Source organism: Aulostomus chinensis, chromosome 17 (assembly GCF_037954235.1).
Source record: "Aulostomus chinensis isolate RoL2024-O1b breed Wild chromosome 17, RoL_Achi_v1.0, whole genome shotgun sequence".
NCBI lineage: Eukaryota > Metazoa > Chordata > Actinopteri > Syngnathiformes > Aulostomidae > Aulostomus > Aulostomus chinensis.
This window is the reverse complement of record NC_141336.1, coordinates 25,122,817-25,144,868: the sequence shown is the minus strand read 5'-3', so window position 1 is coordinate 25,144,868 and position 22,052 is coordinate 25,122,817. Positions and strand designations below refer to the sequence as shown.

General features: G+C 47.9%; 1 protein-coding gene, 1 long non-coding RNA gene and 1 pseudogene across 3 annotated transcripts in view; 1 reads left to right on the top strand and 2 right to left on the bottom strand.

Annotated features, from left to right (window-relative positions):
- The window catches only part of LOC147246912 (uncharacterized), a 73,362-nt gene that overhangs the window by 13,854 nt on the left and 37,456 nt on the right, over positions 1-22,052 (top strand). Inside the window, exons 3-6 of one of the 2 annotated variants that reach the window (XR_015109782.1) lie at positions 1,542-1,652; positions 5,794-5,926; positions 11,766-11,913; positions 12,488-12,561. This is a non-coding gene — a long non-coding RNA (uncharacterized LOC147246912). Of the gene's footprint in view, positions 1-1,541; positions 1,653-2,429; positions 2,455-5,793; positions 5,927-11,765; positions 11,914-12,487; positions 12,562-22,052 lie in introns of those variants that run through there. The other variant, XR_015109783.1, reaches the window with a different exon arrangement.
- LOC147246915 (uncharacterized) lies at positions 6,740-11,258 on the bottom strand. The gene is made up of 12 exons (XM_086182730.1): positions 11,097-11,258; positions 9,709-10,905; positions 9,314-9,443; positions 9,082-9,203; positions 8,732-8,904; positions 8,490-8,615; positions 8,210-8,291; positions 7,981-8,079; positions 7,722-7,859; positions 7,521-7,602; positions 7,233-7,358; positions 6,740-7,053 (listed from the first exon to the last, which is right to left on the bottom strand). The coding sequence occupies exons 1-12, from the start codon at positions 11,193-11,195 to the stop codon at positions 6,884-6,886; spliced, it is 2,544 nt and encodes an 847-aa protein (XP_086038856.1). The 5' UTR covers positions 11,196-11,258; the 3' UTR covers positions 6,740-6,883.
- Positions 16,938-19,551, bottom strand: LOC147246914 (cilia- and flagella-associated protein 69 pseudogene; annotated as a pseudogene).

Here is a 22,052-nt window from a genome sequence, read left to right as displayed (position 1 = left end):
AAATAGTATAATAATAAAAAATAGTTTTATTTGCTTGTGTGCAAAAGACAAAGACACCAAGTATGCAAAACCTTAAGTTCATGAGAGTTAATCGAGTTAAATTATTTTCCACGCTCAGTAAAACCTCAATCCGGCTGTACAGAATTAACCTCACATATCCTGACTTTATCACAGCATCACATGCAGAGAGACACACACGCGCGCGCGCGCACACACATACACACACCAAGGTGCAGCCCTGTGGAGGTGTCATGGAGACAAGCAGGAAACAATCTTACTGTCACAGTGTTGTAATTAGCGATGTACGGCTTAATTACCGCTCCCCTTCAGTGCCTGGACCTTGTTGCGGCAGCCACGTCTGCACCGCAGCAGGCAGCCGCTGCCGAGGAGACACTGGGCTGCAGCCGTGGTTCCAGGCTTGACACTGAAAGTGCATTTGACCTTTCAAGTAATCAATGACGGTGTCTGGACCTCGGAAAGATGCTTCGTCAGCACATTACGTCTTTCTGACGCTAAAATGAAGAAAAACCCCTCCTCCTGTACTTCCCTTGAAGCTAAGGCTGAGTGACAGCAACAACCTTCACCAAAGTGGTTTGCACCAAACTGGAAGTTTTAGAGTTTATTTTTTCACTCAGATCACACTGCTGTAGATGATTGGTCCCAGCTGGATGAAGATGAGGGGGGTTACACTGCTAAATGACCTGAGAGTTTGCAAACTGACATTTTTGCTGTTGTTAGCCGCCAGTCTCCATTAGCTTCAAACTAAACGTGGCTGGCTCTTCCTGCACTCTGAGGTCACAAAGAAGTGAAGGTATTGGGAATGGGGTCATGTCAGTGTTACTGTGACAGGAGGACTCACAGCATCACTTCGTTTTCTTTCTGGATGAAACGGTCTCAACTGAGCCTCATTGGCGTGTCAGGCTGCATGCTAGCTAGCGAGCTTACGTAGCTGTTGGTAGAGTGAACACGCAAACCAAGATCCCAAATGTTCCTGTCCTGACCAAACCTTTGACAGCAGTAACTCATAAACCTCGCTTCGTGCATTTTTATAGCCGGATGAGGAACGCTGATCCTTCCTTCCCTCCAACACATCACTTGAGCCATCAAGCGTTCAATCAGTTTGCTCCTTCAATCATTCTGTTCTTTCCCCTCCTCAGTCGTCTCCTTGTCTGCCTCTGTGGAGGTGAATCATGTTTGTGGAGGAGCTCACAGAGGTGATTGCTGATGATTAGCAGGTTCAGGCAGCAGACGAGAGCCTTGATTAACACTGAGGCAAAGCACATTTACCCTGAGCAAAGGTTTTACTCTTTTCTGGCCTCTTCTCAAATTAGCCGTCCCTCTGCACCCTCGCGCTGAGCTCTGCCTCTCTGCCTCAGTCAACAACAACATCTCCCGCCTCACAAGTCACATGTGAGGAGCTGCAGCCTGAACAGCACGTGGGCACGCTCTGCTTCCTCTTTCATACTGTGGAATTTGAAACTATACATTTGTATTTGCTGTTGAAATCAATATTTATTGATTGATCTCTCTGTTCTGCTCAGGGGCGTGGAGAGGAGCAGGAATGTTCAAGAGAGAAGGACGAGCAGGCAAAGACGGATATGAACATGTTCAACAGGACTGAATTGACTGAACTCGGGACGAATCTCATCAGGGTAACTTCTGGTCACCACAACAACCACCTCCAACCTTCTCTTCCCATTTCACAACCTTCCAAAAAAAAACCTTTCACATCCAGCACACACTCACAAACACACACTGCGCTGTGCAAACACAGCTGGCATCAGGCGTGCATCGAGCGCATGACTGACCTCTGGAAGAGTTGCAGGCGGTGAGTTTGGTACTGAACCTCCCGAGACTTCAGTTTTCCTGTTTCATCCCTTCCCCAAACACCTCAACAGGGGATTTGTTTGACTCAAATTTAGATGAATATTGTTGCCGTGCCAGGGCAATGAGAATATGTGACCCACAATCGATACCTGGAAACGTCATAATGAGGTGAACGTCTGCAGACTGAAATGAGCTGACAGCTTCACCTGCCTTGAATGTGCTTGGTTGTTCAAGTTATGAATGAAAGACTTGATGAGTGACTGTTGGTCCTCCACACTGGAAGAAGTAGGAGAGTTTCTAAAGAGGGAACATGTTCCTGAGGGATGCGAGATGCCCTCTCCCATACTGATCATCTCTACACCCCACTTGTGTAAATTGGGTTTGATTGCCTCTAAATCGCACAAAGTGCGTCTGCTCCTCATTTTTCATGTTTTCTATCACAAAGGGAGTAGTTACGGAGGGACTTGTCACTTCGATATCCCCCAGGAGGAGAAGCAGTAGCAGCATGAGTGTTCCACCCTCCTGACTCTGCTAAACAGCCTTTCAGTGACACTGCGAAACGGAGAAGACGGCTCGCAGGTCTGTTTACTGAAGGCTAACAGATGCTGGCTGCTACAGGAAATAACGGTGAGCCTCTTGATGTACTGGCTGATATTCCCGAAAAAATGGAATGACCAGAAGTCCAAGATTTACACTCTCTTGTCCACGATGCCAAGATGGCTTTGAAATACTTCGGCGACTTGAACTAAAGGCACCTTTTTCTCGTCTGCAGCGATAATTCCCTGCAGTAACTGGAGGCTCCTTGCTGCATTTGAAGCAGAAAATGTTAACTTTTGCTAAGACAATGACTGGAACTGTTCAGTTTGCTGTGTTGCAAACTTTGTAGGGCTGCAGGGCAGAATGTATTATGTGGGCAGCATGTCCTGTAACAACACATGCTGCTGAGTCATGGACAGAGTGGATTGATGTCGCCTAGAAACAGGAACGTCTGAGTCAACTGGGCCAGTGCCCAACTATGATAATCTTGTCAAGAGACACTTAAATGGTGGCGCTGCTTTCACTTCATATGAGAGAATGTTTTTGCACAAACAGACATTTTGCCTCTCAGTGGCCCGATTCCACCGTCACTGTCCCCAGAATCAGTGAGTTCATGTCAGGTGTGTCCAAGTCCTGTCAGCAGCAATCATCTGATAACGTCTCAGGTTAACGCTGGTTCCTCTGCACTCTGGACGTCAGGCTGCAGGGGTGTTGCTGTGCTCGCCGTCCTGAAGTCACCGCCTTACGTCTCAAAATCAGGCTGTTGTCTGATTTCTCTTATTTCACTTTGCCCCTTCCCCACAAACTCGGGGGTAACAGTATATATTGATATTCTCTACTTCTAGACAATGCCTGCTCTTTAACAACAGAATGGAATTCTTGAGAAGACAAGAGGTGCAAGTTTGGACCCTCTGCTGTACCAACAGCACCAAGACAGCAATGGATGATCAGATAAGAGCCGGGTTCTCTGATACTCACTCATACGTTTGTTCTTCTTTATTTCATTCATTGTCATTTGTATGAGGGGTGATGAGCAGCAGATTGTTGGGCTGGGAGGCAGAGGCGTCGCGTTTTTGAGGTGTCTAAATGCTCACAGTGATGCCGAGAGACGACGCACAAGAATAAACCAGCCTTTAATCTGGAGAAGTCTCCACGTAGCGCTTCCATGAATGATGTAACTGCTTTGCTCGCTGCCACATAAGTTGGTCTGAGGGAATATTAAAGATTCGCTTTTAATTGAACATTAAAACCACGCTGCCTCTGTGGAGATATTGCCACATTTTTGTTTTGTTATGAACTACAATTAACAAATCACGTTTTTAATTTGCACAACAGCGTGTTCTTAGAAAACATAATTGCTTCTCACTGTCAAGTTATTTTTCCCTCTGAAAAAGTCAGTGAGTGGATCCTCGTGTTCAGACTTTGTCGTCAGAGAAGAGTTTAACGTGTTGTTAGGGCATGGAGCAGCATCATGGTTTCGTTGTTGCTGTTGTGTGTTAGTTTGAAGTCATGAGGTCCAACTAATCAGTACCCAGCACCTGCATGGAGCTCATGGTGTGGTGCTCCTGGGCCACATCGGGTGCCTGCACTGTGTGTGCCTTCCAAATGGGATTCTACAGTTTCCTCCTCATGCCATAAACCAGTGGTTTCCAATTATTTTAGGTCCTGTACTCCCTGAAACATTCTACCTCCTGCTGTGTTCCCCTCCACCTCCAAAGATGGCGCTAGCACCACCAGGGGCTAGGCTAACGCCACGAACATCAATGCTTACACTCCACTCTAAATGTGTGTGCCACAGTTTGGGAATCATTACCTTACTTCCTCCGAGGCGCAGCTGTGTGTCTCGCTGTTTTCCTACCGTTTCTTATCTTCCCGTTTTGAGTTTTCTCTCAAATTGCCCTTCTCTGTTGTAGGAAGGTTTCAGCTCAACGGAGGATCGATTCTGAAATTGCCGTGCAGCGTCCATGGCTGTCATGTTTTACAGTAGAGTGATCCAGGAGGGCGGCCAGATAATGACCCTTCCTCCTGCGCTTTCTAACAGAGAAGACGAGAAACATCGATAGCCTCCGTTCAGCCCTCCTTAATGAGACATACCTCTGTGTCCTCTCTCTTGAGGTGCTGAACAGAGGAGGAAAAGAAGGATGTGATTTATTGGCGCTTCAAAGACTGTAGTCATGGGAATATTTTATATGTGAGTACAGCATGTACTCTATCCGTCGCTGTATCAGTTATTCGGTGTTACATAATGCTGACATTCAGAACATAATCTTTATTTTTTTACCTCTTGGCAAATACAGGGAGAAAACAATCCATCTATGAAGTAGAAATGAAAGCAGCACATTTGCATGGGTTTACTTGCAGCAGGAGTGTTTAGACCTCTGGTATTCCTGAAGTTCAGGCCATTTGATCCCTGGCTTCTCTTATTGAAGTAATACTTCACCCAAAAAGTGGGTTTTGCCTTCCTGGTACTCACAAATAGCTGTCTTGAGGAGATGTTGTTTTCCCCTCCTGCGTTACCAAATATCATGATTTTTTTTTTTTTTTTTTCTGTACCCTGAGATGAGGAGTCCAGGTCAGTTCTTTCGTGAAACAAATTTCAACACAAGTCCAAATTTTCCTAAACCAGTCATTCAGTATTTATGTCAAAGTTTATGATTTCAGTTGCTGAGCCATGCATCAGCTGTCAGGAGGTGAAGCCCAAATCTACTCGCACATTTTACTTTGATTTGGACAAGTCTGACAAGTCCACGGTCCACGATAAAAAAGACAACTTTCAAAAGACAAAATGAAAGAGAAGAACACAACCTTCCACAAGGACAAGGTGGGACAAGGACGCCATGAGGGATTTTTTTTTTTTAAATTGAAAACAGAGCCATCTAAGTCCTGAGGTTTATTCAGCCAACACCCATCAGGTGACTTCTCTGTGCATCTATGAAATTACGCTACTGCACGTTACCTTGACAACGGTGCTGTAGCTGGAGGCTTACATTTTACCACGTTACAGTGTATTGCAGCAGATCTCCACCCGTGAACAGAATAAATGTTGTGCACTGAGTTTGCTGGCCTCGCAGCACGACAGCTCAGCTGTGTGTGTGGGTGTGTTTCTGTCTTTGAAATGGGAGTGTAATCACATGTCGTGCTCATCTCTGCGTCAGGCACATACACGCTCGCCACCGTTGCATATGCTCAGCTCAGCCCATTAGCATTCACAATATGATCTGCCACTAAATGACACCAACACCTCCCGTAACGCCGGTCTGCTCAGGATATTTCCTGTGTGCCTCGTGAGCTGCTGATATGTTGCCACCCCAGTGCTACAATCATGGATCGTGTGGCACCATGAACATTTGCACGCCAGTCTGTCATCACTTATGGTTGTGGTGATGCTGGAGTTTCTCGACTGGCTCTGTGTGTTTCACCTCTGTACAGCGCATACTGAGGACAGCCACCCAGCCACATGGGAGTGAATCGGGGCGGAGCTCGACTCCGAGCACAGCAGGCGCGGAGCTTCATCACAGGGCCTTCAGAGACCGAGCCCTGTTCCAGTTCCCACTATAAAAAGGTAAAACAGCTGATTAATCTGTATGTGACTGGGATGTGTTCTTATCACCGTACCCACAAGTGTCACTGCTGGCAGTGTTTCAACAGTTTCAGTGAAACATTCATGATTCCGACTCAACGAGGTCAGCAGTGGCAGCTTCTGGTCTGCTGACGAATCAGGTGCTCCGAATTCTTCTTCTGCTGTTTTCTTGACGGTAGCGATGAGGGTCATTGAATTTATGAGCATCAATCAAGTGAAGAAAGCAGCTCAGAGTTCGTTGGACGAGGGTGTGAGGGAGGAGAGGGACACAGGAGGGCCGAAGAAGAGAGAAACAGGGGAGTGAGACGGTGACAACCCTCGCCTCACGTTTCCTTGATTTGATTCAGTAAAACTTTTCTGTTTGGGAAAGAAAAATGAGGATGAAACCTTCCTGTGGCCATTTATTCAGATAAAAATGAAAAGTAAAAAGTGATGCAGCTGCTTTCTGTTTGTGGTTTGAACAGAAAACACAGTTGAACTGTGGTGGCTGACACTTTCCAATATGCCATGCAACGACTTCAGGAGACCCACACTTGGGACTCGCACCTCCGAAGCAGTTCTCTTCCTGTCACCTGGTGATGTAAGTTTACTCAAGCGAGGCCTCTGACTACACCTTCGTCAAAGGCCGGGACCTTTTTTTTTCTTTTTTTTTCTGAGGAAAATCACACACTCACAACCATGAGGTGGGCTGGAAGACCAAAAACAGACGACTTTTAATAGGAAGAGGTCCTGCACACTGAGATCCATGCAAGTTTCTTGAACAGACAAATGCCAAGACTTCAGTCACAAGACACATTTTTACAATCAAGTCACTTTAATAAGATCCAAACTTCCACATTAATAAGAAACTTTGCACCAAAAAGAAAAAAGGTGGTGCAATGAATCAAAATGTTGTAATCAAGAAATAAATCAAGAAATAAATCAAGAAAAGTTCTCCAACTAGAGGTCCTCGTCGCAGTGGAACCACGTGAAGAACGGTTCCACCGACTCCAAGGCGGAAGCTTTTCCCTCCTGCTGCTCTGGGTCGTCGCTGACCTCCCACTGGCAGAAGACCTTGTGGCTGACGACGTCTGCGTCATACAGAGCGTCGAAGATGGACCGCAGCAGCTCTGCAGGGACAGAACAGCAACGTCAGTTTGACCTGCCCAGAAAGGCACAGCATGCCCCTTCCCCAATTCAAAACTTACAAGTCTCAAGGTACTAATACTGTATTATGTCAAGTATTATTTTGGAGCTGTAAGACGAGATTCTTCCTTCGCTCCAGGGAGGTCAGGAGGTCATCACTCACTGTTTGGATGGTGCAGTTCCTCCATCTGCACCTGGAGGGCATAAAGAGCCTGGAGCTGTTTGTCCTCCTCAACGAGGAACCTCTGCAGCAGAGCAGCTCTGTCCCTCAGACGTCCTGCATCGTCCTCTGAAACCAGCAAACCAAGACTTGTCAAAACTCAAGGGCAACAACGTAAGTCACAATGTGACCACTGATGTAGAGGCAAACATGTCCACGGGCTCTCAGAAAACTTCCAGCCAGGACTCAGAGCCCAACATGAGGGCAACAGTTGTCAAAAACCAGACGTACCTTCCATGGCCACTTGGCTCAGCGATGCCATCAAAATGGCAACAAACTGGTTGGAAGCAGCCACTTCCTCGTCCACGTTAGACTGAAAAACGATAAAGGAGAATTTGTCTTGACCCTGACACCCAAGAGCAATGTGCTCCAGTGGTCAGTAGAACGGATGATGATCTCTCAAATGTGCGAGGTCAGTGTGGCAACACGTACCTCCAGCCAGTCCAGGATCTGGTGCTGGTCTGTATTTGCCCGGAGGAGCTGGCTGAGGTGTTGGCTCAGCTCCTGGACCCTCGGACCTTCAGCCCTGCTCTCTTTTAACTGGAGCTCTCCTGCTGTGAACTCCAGATTCTGAAATATGAAAAACACTTGGATCTAAAAAAGCTCAACTTGCTGTCTTTTAAATGTGAAACAACAGAACAAACAAACGAGATCAAGAATCCTAAGACTGAAGACCACACAGCCTGCTGACCTGCTCGCGGATGAACAAGTCCACATCCGCATCCTTGGACAGGAAATCTTCCCATCTCAGCCCTGATTCCGTCCACAGGGCGCCGACATCTTGCGGGGTCTAATGTGGAAAAGTAGATGTTCAATGAAGGGAAAATAATGTGATAAACTACACAACAATTTGGGATCCATCGTCTGTTTGTGCGTGCAATGATGATGGAAACGTGTGCTTCAATTTGTGGAAAACCTACCATCTGGTTTGCTAGCAGCTGGAGGATGGGAGCCAGCAGCACCCTGGCTCGCCCCAGAGACACCAGAGGTGTCGAAATCTCCCTGAACACACAATTTCACACAGTTCAGCTTTTCACTTCAACAACAAACTCAGTCGTGAGTTGACAAGGCGAGTTTAGCCGTACTGAAGAGCAACTTTTGATTGGCTTGAGATACTGAGCTTTAAACCAGGCTGGGTAAGACTGGCTGAAATTGTGTTTTACTCAATTGCGTTAGTTCTTCCTGATGTCCTGCACTCACCTGAAGAGATGTCCCATCGGGATGCCCCCATCACAGATCATGGGGGCAATAAGCTCTGCCAGGTAGAGCCAAATCAGCGGCACATCGATGGCCATATCCTCTGCAGCGTCAAGGATTTCACGGAGCCTGCAGCCCAAAAACGGTCAGTCAGACTTTAAACTCTCAGGTTCCTATGCTTTGCTTGCGAGGGGAAAACCTCTCTCTCGGACAACATATGAACACAATGTGTTGTCATTCCTCACCCTTTGAGGTACTGCTCAGAGGACAGCGTCCCAGCCTTCACCAGCTGCTGGAGCAGCCGGCCCACCTGCTCTCGAGCGCTGCTGGTGTGCTCAAGCGTTGTGTCCATGGCGCGCCTCACGAACACGCTGAGCAGGGCGGCGCTTTCCAGCTCCTCCACACATTGCATGGCCTCCTACAGCACCAGAGGAAGAAAGAGATGCAGTTCAACAATCCTGACATTTCTCTCGTCCCTGCTGATATGGAGTTCTCCTATTGATGATGTACAGAGGGGGGGTCAGATGGGTCTCAGTGGTCGGGACACACCTGCCCCTCCCCCATCAAGCTCAAGCTCATTCTGCCATATTCGTACCGTCATGTCATCAATCTCGAGGTATTCCTCAATGATGGCGCAGGACTTCTTCTCCACCTGCTCTTCAGTGAAGCCACCATTGGAAACAGGGGGAGGTGGCGTGGGGGGGCTCTCCTTCTCAACTGGACAGAAACACACAGGGAGTTCAGTTCAGTCCATCGTTTCACTAAAAAAGGCTCATTCTGAACAACCAACAGTCTTTCAATGGAATAAAATGTTTTTGGGTTCATACCTGGGTGCTCCTGGACCACAGGGCCGGAGGCGGGGATTTGGGTCGAGCTCAGCGGCCCATCACGACCTTCACGGTCCTCATGTTCCCTGCGTTCGGACCGGCTGTCCCGTGCGTGGACCAGGGGAGCAGGCTACAGGGACAACACAAGATCTCAGGTTACAAACTTAGACAAGATCTAACGAGGTAAGAATGAAGACAACTGGGATCAAAGTCTTAGATTTAGCAGTGTGTGCAAGACGGGTCAAATCTTCCTGTGCACCCACAACTAAACTGGGACCAAAACTGAAAGAGCGAAACACTAAATTATACCACAGATGTCGATCGCTGATGGCTTCACAATAAGATCTTAAAAGTTTTGTGACTTGAACTTCGAGTGAAAAGGAGTTGGACCTCACCTCAGGTACCCTGCCTGAGCTCCTCTCCTCGTCCCCTGGCCGTCTACGCCAGCTCAGGTCACCGTTTTCACGGTGACGGCCCCCTTCGTGCTGGCCATTTCTGGCTGAGTGTCTCCAAAGGTCTCCTGGCTGATGAGGGAGGCGGCTCAGCTCCTCCCTGTCAGGACCACGGCGCCCTTTGTAGCCTCTGTCTGAGGGTCTGCCCACATCTCCTGGCCGACTATGCCGGCTCAGCCAATCACCATCAGGGAAACGTCCTCTTGTATTGTAGCCGTCCCTGGCCACATGTTGTGGACGGCTCCAGCGATGCCCGTCCTCAGAGGGGCCACGGCCTCCCACGCTGTCTCTGCTGTAAGTGGAGGTCCTTTCCACATGTTGTGGACGGCCCCCCCAGCGATGCCCGTCCTCAGAGGGGCCACGGCCTCCCTCGCTGTCTCTGGCGTAAGTGGAGGTCCTCTCCACATGTTGTGGACGGCTCCAGCGATGCCCGTCCTCAGAGGGGCCACGGCCTCGCACGCTGTCTCTGGCGTGAGTGGAGGTCCTCTCCACATGTTCTGGACGGCTCCTCCAGCGATTCCCGTCCTCAGAGGGGCCACGGCCTCCTAAGCTTTCTCTGCTGGTAGTGGAGGTCCTCTCCACATGTTGTGGACGGCTCCAGCGATGCCCGTCCTCAGAGGGGCCACGGCCTCGCACGCTGTCTCTGCTGTAAGTGGAGGTCCTTTCCACATGTTGTGGACGGCCCCCCCAGCGATGCCCGTCCTCAGAGGGGCCACGGCCTCCCTCGCTGTCTCTGGCGTAAGTTGAGGTCCTCTCCACATGTTGTGGACGGCTCCAGCGATGCCCGTCCTCAGAGGGGCCACGGCCTCGCACGCTGTCTCTGGCGTGAGTGGAGGTCCTCTCCACATGTTCTGGACGGCTCCTCCAGCAATTCCCGTCCTCAGAGGGGCCACGGCCTCCTAAGCTTTCTCTGCTGGTAGTGGAGGTCCTCTCCACATGTTGTGGACGGCTCCAGCGATGCCCGTCCTCAGAGGGGCCACGGCCTCGCACGCTGTCTCTGGCGTGAGTGGAGGTCCTCCCCACATGTTGTGGACGGCTCCTCCAGCGATGCCCGTCCTCAGAAGGGCCACGGTTCCTGGCGTTGTCTCCTCGTCCACCCCAGGTCCTCTCCTCAATTGAGGTCTGGCCTCTCCAGGGACGCTGATAAAGGGACAAACAACTCACTTAATAGGGACTGATGCAGTTTTCAAGAGCATACAAACTACAATCCTGAAAGACCTGGTCATTCCCCAACAGCTGATAAATTCTACAGCTTCACTACACTCACAGCTCCTGAACCACGACTCGCTGTCAGTCTTGTGACACGGTTGCGTGATGTGTGATCCACTCACCTGTGCATGGTCACCAGCCAGGTGTCTGCGGTACGAGGGACCATCGTAGTTGGTCTCCTGCTGGTAGTTCGCCCTGTACGTTGATCGAGCGAAAGCCATCGGTGACCTGCTTGGGGGATTGTTGGTGTGAAAAATGAGAAAGGAGGACAAAGATGAAGATGATGGTGCAGCAGGTTCTCTCATACAGCAGGTCAGCGCTGTGGTCCTTTGTTGTGTCACTCTGACACGTCACAGCCTGGAAGCTCAAGTTCTGTTTTCTCTGAATTCTGACTCGAGGACCTCTACCATCTTGGCAGGAAGTTCTTTTCTTTGAGCCTGAATCCTGTTTTCTGAAAAATGTTGGGACTCAGTGATGAATGGAAATAGCTTTTATGTATGGAGCAGGAGCAGACCAACACATGAAAACTGGGTGGAGGTTTGAGGTTTTTCCTACTTTATTAATTCACTTCCAGCTGACTTGATCTCTAAAATCGAATCTCTAAATCTGCTGTGTAAACACGCCTCAGAAGAGCTCTGCTCTGCCATTTGTTGTGTTTTATCCGCTTTGTGAACTGGAGGTTTGAATTCCAGTGCGACCAGGAACTCATCTGCTTGCCCACGAGAGGCTGCTGGGCTTTCAGCTCCACTGTGTTTGCAGGACTGGGCTTGAATTATTCATCATTTTTGCAGCACTTGGTGAGACCCCGTCAAACCTGCAGAGACACGTTGGGATGATCCTCTGTTCACCAGGTGCCCCGTTCACCTCCGGGAACCAAGGACCAGCAAACGAGACGGGGCAACACCACTGGGACCGCAATCAGTCGCCCCCTACCTGCAGGTACGTATTCATACATGGAGACCGATATTTTAAAAAGTCTCCAGTTTGGCATGAACATGTAAGATGAGTGAGACTGGCTGCCATGGTTACAAAAAGGAACGAGCAGGTTTGGGATGAAAGTGGTGAAATGGAGGAGGCACCATGAATAATCTGGCAGCTCCAGCCATGCATACTTTATGTACATCCATTCATATATACATATATATGTACACACATATGTGTGTATGAATGTTCAGTGATTTTTTTCAACATATTTTGGTGTTGTTAGCAATCAATCTCTGTTAGCTTCAAGCTAAATGCACGTCGCTGGCTCTTCCTGCATTGTTAAGTCCCAAAGAATCCATTCACACCTCAAAGATTTGTTCGCCTGCTCAGACATTTTTCTCTGGAGTTCGGAGTCTCTAACAGCTATCATCTATATACAGCACATCCATTCTAATTGACTTGGATTGCATTTCTTCCTGACAATCATAAACAGGGATGGTTGCTTGATGTCAGAGTCTCATTTCTTTTTGCTTTCTTCACATATCAAACAAACACGTTGTTGGAACTTTACAACAAACTCCCTTCAAAGAACTCCATGAGAGGCGTAGGAGAGGGGAGCTACGTGATCATGACGACTGGAAGTGGAGGCTTTCACCATTGCAGGTCAGTTTTAATGAGCTGGAGTTTAATTCTTCCCTGTTGAGATGAAACTGTCGGCTCGGATGTTTTCCTGTACAACACCGGCGGTCTGTTTGGGGTCCGGCGCCACCGTGGGTGAACGGGTGAGCCGCTTCAGCTGGATGTGCCAGCTGGTCACGCTTGTTCACCGTAGCACTGAGGTGGGATCCTTTCTTTATCACTCAGAACAAAGTGGTGGAGGATTACTGGTTTTACTCCTGAATACTGAAGACGTGGATTAAAGGTGGAGAGGGGTTTTTTGGACAGTCTTGGGGTTGTTGGCCATCAGTCGCCATTAGCTTCTGGCTAAATGTAGGTGGCTGGCACTTTCTGCATTTTATGGTCATGAAGAAGTCATGCAAGACGGCAAAAGTGCGTAAGCTCAATTTTGATTACTTGGAAGTCAAAATACATTTGAACGAAGTGTCACTTGAACAAGAAGCCATCTGCGAAAGCAGGTAAACAACGAGGAAAAAAGTTCTCAGAGCAAATTTTTCTCTTAAACCTGAAATAATTTTCCGAGACTGATGAAAGCTTCAGATTAGAGAAGCAAGATGAGACGGGAAAAGTCGTCCGCAGCCACAGGCATGAAGGCTCCACGTGATGAGAAGTCAGTCAGCAGCTCTCATCTTGAAAAGAAACACAACTTGACGTGCTTGTGACTTCGCATTGTTCATGACACTCCAGACATCTATCGTCTGAAGAGGCTTTGGCTGTGTTTGGGGGACTTGGCCTGCTCTGACTGCCTGGGCTGCCTTGGCCTCATGTCAGTGCTGGAGTTAGCCAATCACTGGAGGCCCTGGGCCAGCTTCACCATCGGGGCCATCAGAATCATCTTTTAGGCTCATTTCCTCCAACGCTGCTGGTGCGTTCACATCCAGCAGCAGTTGAAGTGTAACTGAGAGGCAAACGGCTGCTCAGAGGTTCTCCTGGTGACCGTCTGATTTCCAGGTCTCACGCTCTTGATTTTCTTGGCTCCGTGTCAGCCCATGTGTAAAAAAAAACATCTGCTTGTGCACCGTAGTCTGCTTTTATGTACAAGTAGGAAGGTTCGTTCATCTTGTTTCAAAGGCTCCTCTCACATAATATCTTTCTTATCTTACAAAGATCTGAGCAGAATTGTTGAATCATCATCTTAATGCCCTTGTGTCTGCTCATTGAAGCGACACTTCACCCCCAAATTTTTTTTTTTGCCTTTCAAGTGTTCACCAAAGGGTTTCTTGAAAAGAGTGGGGTTCACCTGTGCACAGCCCTTCACCTGCTGGGGAATAAAGACTTCAAATCGAAAGAATATTTTCCAGGTTTGGAACATTTGATGCTTTTGCTTCAATCCAATAACATGTTGCATTTAAGGTTCTTCTCCCTCCTCTCGTTCAAATTGATTTGTCTTATCTCCTCTCTGAGCTTAACTCAAGCTAAATTGTCCTGCCAGAATTTAAACAGCTGCCTGTGCCTCTGTAGCTCATCTGTAGGTGTGTGTAGTCATACAGTGTGTGTGCCCAGGTTTAATATCTCTCTCTCTGTCTGCTCCGTGGCTAATGGCGTGAAATTGTCAGAGGCAGTAATTACTGTCAGAGCTAAAAAGACAGATGGGGAGATGAAAAAAGTGGTGAAATTGGATATAAAAGTGCGTAATGACACCATGGATGGACTGATAGATGCTAGCAAGGGAGAGAGGAGGAGCTGTTCTCAATAAAGGTGGAGAGAACATTGAAGTTATGAGGGATGAAGCAGAAGGATGGAATCATGGATGAGGGATGAGAAGATGGAGGGATAAAAAGGAAGGTAACAGAGGAATGGGAACCATGAAACATGACAAGGGAACTGTTTTTTTCAGCCTGGACTCTCCTGTCCTCGCCTGTTTAGCCTGAGTGAGCGGTGGAATGAACCATTCTGCCTCTTCTTCGTTTTCCTCAGTGTCGTTATCTCTGCTTGTAATTGTAGACCTTAGGGTTTGATCGTTATGGTCACTGTCCAACAACTCAATGGAAAGGAGACACTTGAGAGTTTTTAAACAGACATGTTTGATGTTGTTAGCCATCGGTCTCCGTTAGCTTCAAGCTAAATCTGCGTGGCTGGTTCTTTCTGTTTTCTGGAGTCACCAAGAAGTCATGCGGGAGGGGAAAAATGTCTTCCTGAGCACCTGTTTTTCAAGCACAAGACAACCCAAACACATTTGGGTGAAGTTTGGCTTCATTCTGGTTACTGGTGTGTCATGCAAGTCAGCTTCTAGCTGTTGACATCTGACGTGGATGCAGTTTACCAGCAGCCAATAAGAAGCCTTGGATGATACAACATAGAGCGCAGTGATGAGGAGTGCTTAGGAACAAGTCAAGTGAATTATTGACCCATGTTAATACAGTAAATGAGATTCATTATTCCACCGTTGCCTGTAAGTTCATGTTGTTGCATTATGGAACACCATGAGGTGAAAGGAGTCCAGCATACCAAGCAGTGCCCCCCACCCCCCCTGTCTCCATGTGGTCCACATCAACTAACATGCTCTGCTGGAGGTTTACAGTCTGATTCCATCCAAATCTTAATAAATAGGATTTGACACTCATATTTGCCATGTAATGAATAAACTGCTTGTGTCGTCATTCTCAATATGGAGGAGAATATTGATGTGCATTTAAACATGGCCGCCAACATGAAAGGCACTTCTTGTTGTTTTTTTTTGCACATTCTTCCCACTTGCCTTGCTCTCTCCCTCTTTCTCTTTTCTCCTAATGGGAAACATCTATCACAATGAAGTCTGTGCCGTCTACACACACACACACACACTTAAAATAGCTCTCTGGTGGTACAGCACAGTTTGAGCAGTATGCATGTGTAAAGCTACCATTTCCTCAGTGTAATGTCTGCCACAGCGGGTTTCCCATCTGTCAGCGCTACATTGTGTGTTATGAGCAATGAGCTACAGGGCAACTTCATTTACAGTGGAGCTTCACTCTGTGTCAGATCTCTAAGTCTCACACACACAAACGCACACACACACACGCACACACACGAAAAAGCACACAAGCCATCAATAACAATAGTGTGTGTTCGACTGGTTATATTGAGATGAATTAGAAGGCTTTGTCTGTTTGTTTGCCCCGTAGGCGACTGTTACCTTAACACGGCTCACATGTAGCAACACAATTATGTCGGGTGCATTGCATATACAAGAGGACCTGCTTTTAATGAGATCTGTGCAGTGTGTGTATGTGTGTGTTTCTGGGTAAATGCGTTTGTGCGTGTCCTTCAGTGAGACTCGTGTTAAAGCGATACTTCAGCCAAAAGTGTGTTCTATCCATCAAGTACTCACATGAGGTGTTGGGAGCTCACTGAGGTTTTACCCTCCCGGGTCTTTGACTCCAGGAGGAGGGAACCCTCTCGACCTGCACTCACAGCAGCCAAACCCTCCCAAACATCTCGCGCTCCGTCACTCGGGCCGAAATTATTACAAATCTGGAAGCAGATCTCTTCTGACGTCTCTTCTGCTGCCTGTACGATGGTGTGAAGGCCGATCTGAACACAGTTATGATTTAAAACAGTTTATGTTCCATGCAGCATAACAGAAGGCTGTGAGTTCTGTATGTTTAATACTGCATTTAACTGCAGCAGGTTATCAGACAGTACTGCATAGTACAGCTGCAGTATCGGCTCTTAATTGGCAATTATGCCATGAATCCCCGGCTGGCTCATTCACCGCTAGCTTGTAGTTTTTCTTTCAGCTCAAATCAAAGTGTTTCTGTAAAAATGAAGGAAGAAGTCTTGGATTCCGATGGGGGAGGGAACACGTTCTGGGTAGGCTGGACCGGAGGGCGGGGTTTCACCATTCAGCTCTCAACAACAGGTTTGTTCATTTGACCCGATCTAACGAGTGACTTTAAGCCTTCTCCTGGGTCAGTGTTGCGTTTTAACTGGTTTATTTCACTTGAACTAATCTAGTTAGTAATTTTAACTTGATATCACTGGTACATCGATGTCCCAAAACAATAATCTGTTCACTTATTTACAATAAATTAGTAGAAAAATAATGCAATTCTTATTGATTATTATTTAATGGTAATTATTGTTGTGAAAGTCATCATGTTAATTTGCCATAATCATACAAACTCAGGGTGTACGTACGCTGCCCCCTGCCCTGTGCGGTGGCGATGGCTCAGTCAGCCTTTATTTCCAGTGAGCTGTGGTACCAGCTGATACCACACTGTTACCACAGCTCACTGGGGGAGAGTCAGAATTCATCCTGGCTGAATAATGAGGTCCTCATCAGTGGTGACGAGACTTTGTAAACCGGTTCACCAGGGTCTGGCTACTGGGCTGACGGGAGTTCTGGCTCGCTGACCTTCCCGCCCGCTGACTCCTCAGCGTCAGAGCTCTCCCCACCCTGACCAGCTCAAGGAGGAGGCACCACCTGCTTTGGCCTTGTTGGCCTCAATATATTTCTCCCTCTGCTCTCTTTCTTCTTTCGAGCTCCAACAGTTTGACGTCCAGGAAACAGAGGGGTTCAGGGCTTCTGCTGCAAGCTCGCGCTGTTTTTGATGAAACTTGATTTCTGAGTACATGAGCTCCTCCACGCTGATGGCCTCCTCCTCTCTCTGCTCCAGGGTTCTCTTTTGTTCCGCGATGACGCCACTCGCCACATCCTCTGCAATCTTAGCGATGGTGGTGAGAGCCTCATTATCCGGTGTAATTGGCCTCACGCCATCTCTTCTCATTTCGTGGCTAATCTCGTCCCACTGCTCGCCAACCTTGAATTCAAGGTATCTTTTCACAATACTCAAGGTCACAAGATCTTTGGTTGACAATCCTGGAAGTTCCTGAAAACCAAGTTTGCAGAAGATGGAGTAAATCTTTGCCCGCAGGTTCTCGGATACCTCAGACAGAACTGCACCCGGCACGTGAGCAGGAAGTGACGGCTGTGCTTCCTCCTGCTGCTGACGATGCAGGATGGGTTTCCAAGGATCTGAGATCTCGCCATGTTGGCTTCGGCCGACTCCCAGCTCCGCCTCCTCATCCCTCCACAGCTGCAGCAGGAGTTTTGGAGCCGTCTCACCACGGTCGTCCTTCCAGCACAGGATACGAGACGATGTGTTGGGGTTGTCAGTCATATCCAGCAGGGTGGCGAGGACTGGGCCCTGCACACATCTTGGGCTTGAACTGAGTAAGTCCAGAAGGAGAAACACCCCTCCTTGAGACATAAAGTAATCCTCTGTCGTGTGGCAGCCCACGATACAGGACCAGACACAGCCCACTGTGGAGAGGATGAGCTTGTTGTGTCCCAGACCGCTGTAGAACTTGTCGGAACCTTTCCTGAGGAAGTGAAAGACCATCTCAACTCCCTCCAACCCAAACTGTTGCTTCCTCTGCACGTCGCTCTCACACAGCGCTGAGAGCACCAGCTGCATGTCTGACTTTATCCCCGCCATGTCAACATCCTCCTCATCAGAATTCCCTTCCATCTGCATCAAACCCCCCAGAAGCTGGTGGATGATTCTGTGCAAACACAGGTCCTGGTTGGCTGACTCGTCACCCACAGACGTCACAGCTCTCAGCACTCGCATGCAGTGCTTCATCCGAGCCTTTTCACTGCCTCTCCCTCCTGTGCTGGCGGAGCTGTGACCCTGACAGTCCAGCAGGGGCAGCAGACAAGCGCTCCCTTCCCAAGCCATGAAGTCGTCCAGCATCAGTGGAGCGATGCTCGCGAGAACCACCAACGCCTGCAGCCGGAGGTCCTCCTGCTGGCTGGAGGACCAGTAGCTGGACTGCGGCTCTTGTTTAGAGGAGGCAGCGTGCTGCATGACAGCCAGCATCACTCGCTCCTCTTTATAAAGCTCTACTGCAGCCAAGTCCTTTGCCATCAAAACTAAAAAACTCAGAAGCATCTTCTTCATTTTGAAGTCTTCATTATTGTATAGGAGCTTGAGATTGTGGGTCAAAGGTTTCTGACTCCTCAACTCTGGAAATGTGGCAACGGCAATGATCTCTCTGGCAAATAAGCTCTGAATGAGCAAAGAGCTGTGATTTTCAGCTATGAGAGATACGATCGCTAGAAGATCATTTCTGAGTTGGAGGTCAGCATGGCGGGAACTGTTCAGCAGCTTGTAAAAAAAAGCTTTTTCCAGAGTTAAGACACACTCCACGCTACTGAGCTGAGCGATGACCTCGTCCTTGCCGCCTCGCTCCAGCAGGTCCCACAGGATTTCAGAAGAGCAGAAAAGGACCTGACCAGATGGGTCGGGTTCGTTCATGTTAAGACAGATCGTCTCAGCTCCCCGTGCTCTCAGCATCGAAGCGCAGTTCATGTCTGAGGAGCAGGAGAGGATCTGAAGTGTGTGCAAGAGCTGCAGCCTGATGGCCGGCTGGTTCTGCAGAGCGGCCGTGGAGAGCAGCAGTGTTTCAGCCAGGTCACTGCGCTCCAGCAGCTGCAGCCTGTAGCCTGGAGAGGTGGGCTGCAGCCCATCCAGCTGCTGTTTAGGAGTCACATAACTGAAGAAGGATTCCACCGAATCCAGTAGCTGCTGCCTCACCACAGCGTCTGACAGCCTCACCAGACGTCCCACGTGAGAGAGGAAGTGAATGACGTCCTGAGCATAGTTGAGCTCGTCGGAGGCCTTCTCCTTCAGGAAGGGAAGCCTACAAATCTTAATCACCTCACACAAAACAGGCAAATATTCAGGATGATCCTTTCCTTTCGCTGTGCAGACATGAACTATTCTTGCAATGCCTGCCAGCTCCCTCAACAGGAAGCCATTTTGCTTCATCCTCAGTAGTTTCTTCAGGACAAAAAGGTGCCTCTCCTTCGAGTTTGCCGTCAAGTGATCTTCAAGAAGATGGGTGACTTTCGTGAGTTCAAGAGTGTTAGAACAGCTGACCCCCTCAGTCGGCTCAGGGCCCTGCATCTCATCACAGTAATCTGTTTCAATGGCTTCAGAGACCAAAAGAGTACTTCAAAGAGTGGGGTGGACTGTCAAGATCACAGAGGGGCCTTCTGCTCGAAAATTATATAACATTTATCAGAGTGAGATGACTGAGCTTCAGAGGGAGATGACTGAGCTTCAGAGGGAGATGACTGAGCTTCTGACTGAGATGACAGAGCTTCAGAGGGAGATGACTGAGCTTCAGAGGGAGATGACTGAGCTTCAGAGGGAGATGACAGAGCTTCTGACTGAGATGACAGAGCTTCAGAGGGAGATGACAGAGCTTCAGAGGGAGATGACAGACCCACTGTGATGACTTTGGCAACTGGGGTTCTCTTCCATTCAGCCAACTTCGTTGGTGGCAACATGGCCAGACGGAGCCATCTGAGAAACCTTCTGTCCGTCGTCAGACTGGAACTCCCGTTCTTGGAAAGACACTAATAGGGTTTTTTATGAGTATTTCTTTATTACAAATATGGTACAAGAATTTACATTTGGGAGAGGAAAAACATCTTAAATGGTATGAACACACCCACTTGCATTCATCTTGACTAACTGGTCACATCTGTAAATGCTACTGTTTCCCTTTTGGCTTCCTTTGCCGTGCTGCTGACGACTGCTCCGAAACAGAAACATCCTGGTCCGACTGGAGACGGCGCTGCATTTTTCCATCTCATTACTAGAATTTTGAATCTTTAAGACATTAAAGACCAGAGCAAAATGTGATTTTAGTTTGCTGCATGTATTGCATAATTAAAGCCTGCATAGGAGAAAGGGACAGAAAGATGACAGCCAATAACATGTGAATAAAAAACTGGTCATAAAAAAGTAATCACAATCTTAGACCTATTCATTCAGAACGAGCCCCCGAGGAGTAATGTGCTCGGAAAAAGATAGAGACGTATCAAGACACATGCAAAGGAAGAAAAAAAATCAATGGAAACCAATTTATTCAATAATTTATGACGTGTATGCACATTAGCAAGATATAAAGACACACAACCCTGCACAGCTTGTTGTTTGTTTTTCATATCCTTCTGTTTTATGATGAAAAATCAACACAAGTAGGATACAAGTATCCACAACACATGCACACACACACACACACGCACACACACGCACACAGGCACACGCACAACAGAAGATCTATGTTGAGCCAGACTCTGAATGTATTGGGTTACAAGTTGTGATTTCTTGTTGAAAATATTAATTCTCCTTCTGCGTTTGGAGGAGGAGAGTAGTAATTACTGTAAATTAGGCATGATTATCCCGGCAGGCTGATGATCAGTGTGACTGCGTTGGCAGTGAGACAACAGCGTTGTTAGTGGAAGCGATCTGATGCTTTGATGTCGCTGATGTCTGCTGTCACCTCCGCAGTTCAGTCTTTGACTTTCGCGAAGCTCCGTTCACAAATGGAGACGTCAACGTGAACGTTCAGGCCAGGGTTCTCACGTTCCGTGAGGGCAGGTGAAAACAATGAACGACAGACGCACAACTCAATGGATATTTCTTTAATTGTGCAATGGTATTTGTACGAGATACCACAAAGGATAAATATGTCATCATTTTGATATTCTAAGTTCTGCAAGGACGAAGGATGAAAGTTGCCATTTGTTAAACTTGCTTCTTTACAAATTGATTCATGTTTGAGGATGGGTCATGAATGCAGGGCCTCCGTTAAGCGAATGGAACATGGAAACGTCAGGTTTGGTTGGGCTGCAGAAGGAAAGTATGTCAGCACAAAGAAATATAATAATCACGTCATTAATGACCTCAAATATGTAATGACCCCATTAGAATAACCAAATCTGTTTTATATGTCAAGGTGACTGCGGCAGGACATGAAGAACATCGCTCATATTCATATTTCAGTGCAGCGTAGATGTGTCACGACGTGACGATTGACGCACTCTGTGTACCGGAAGCCTTTTTTACCCAAGATTCCAAGGTCATGTTGCCTATTTTTACTCAAATTATCATCAAGAAGTTCTTCAATTATCTTCCTCAGAGAAAATGCAAGCCTTGTGTCCACGGTTCACGTTCAGCTGCTCATCTGTCACCACTGGTGGTGTCCCTCAGGGTTCAATATTTGGTCCACAACCCTTCAATCTGTCCACCCCACCTCCTGATCTGATGCTCCACTCTCGGGGTCTCTGTTCTCCTCCACAACTCTCCTCACCTGTGACTTTTCTCATAGGATTTGAAAAGCACTCGCATAAAAACTTTTCAAAAGAAGTTCCTATAAATTTGCTGGACATTCGTCTGACTGGGTCCCTCCGCACTGAAGTCTCCTCGTGCGTCGAAGCTGTGGCGCTGTCCCTGACCCCGCCTCCCTGACACTTTTTAATCATTTTATTAACAAACATGACATTTTTATGGGCTTGAAAACACATTTGTGACTGTGGAACTGATGGATGGGAACTGACAAATGAGGCTGTAGGTCTTGCATTTCCCCTTCCAGGTTGGTTGCCGTCATCCCGTTGATCCCACGGTTCGCTTTAACTGGCCCGACAAGCTAAAGCTTTAGGAGTTAATTATGTATGACATTGATGGAGAGAGATTGCG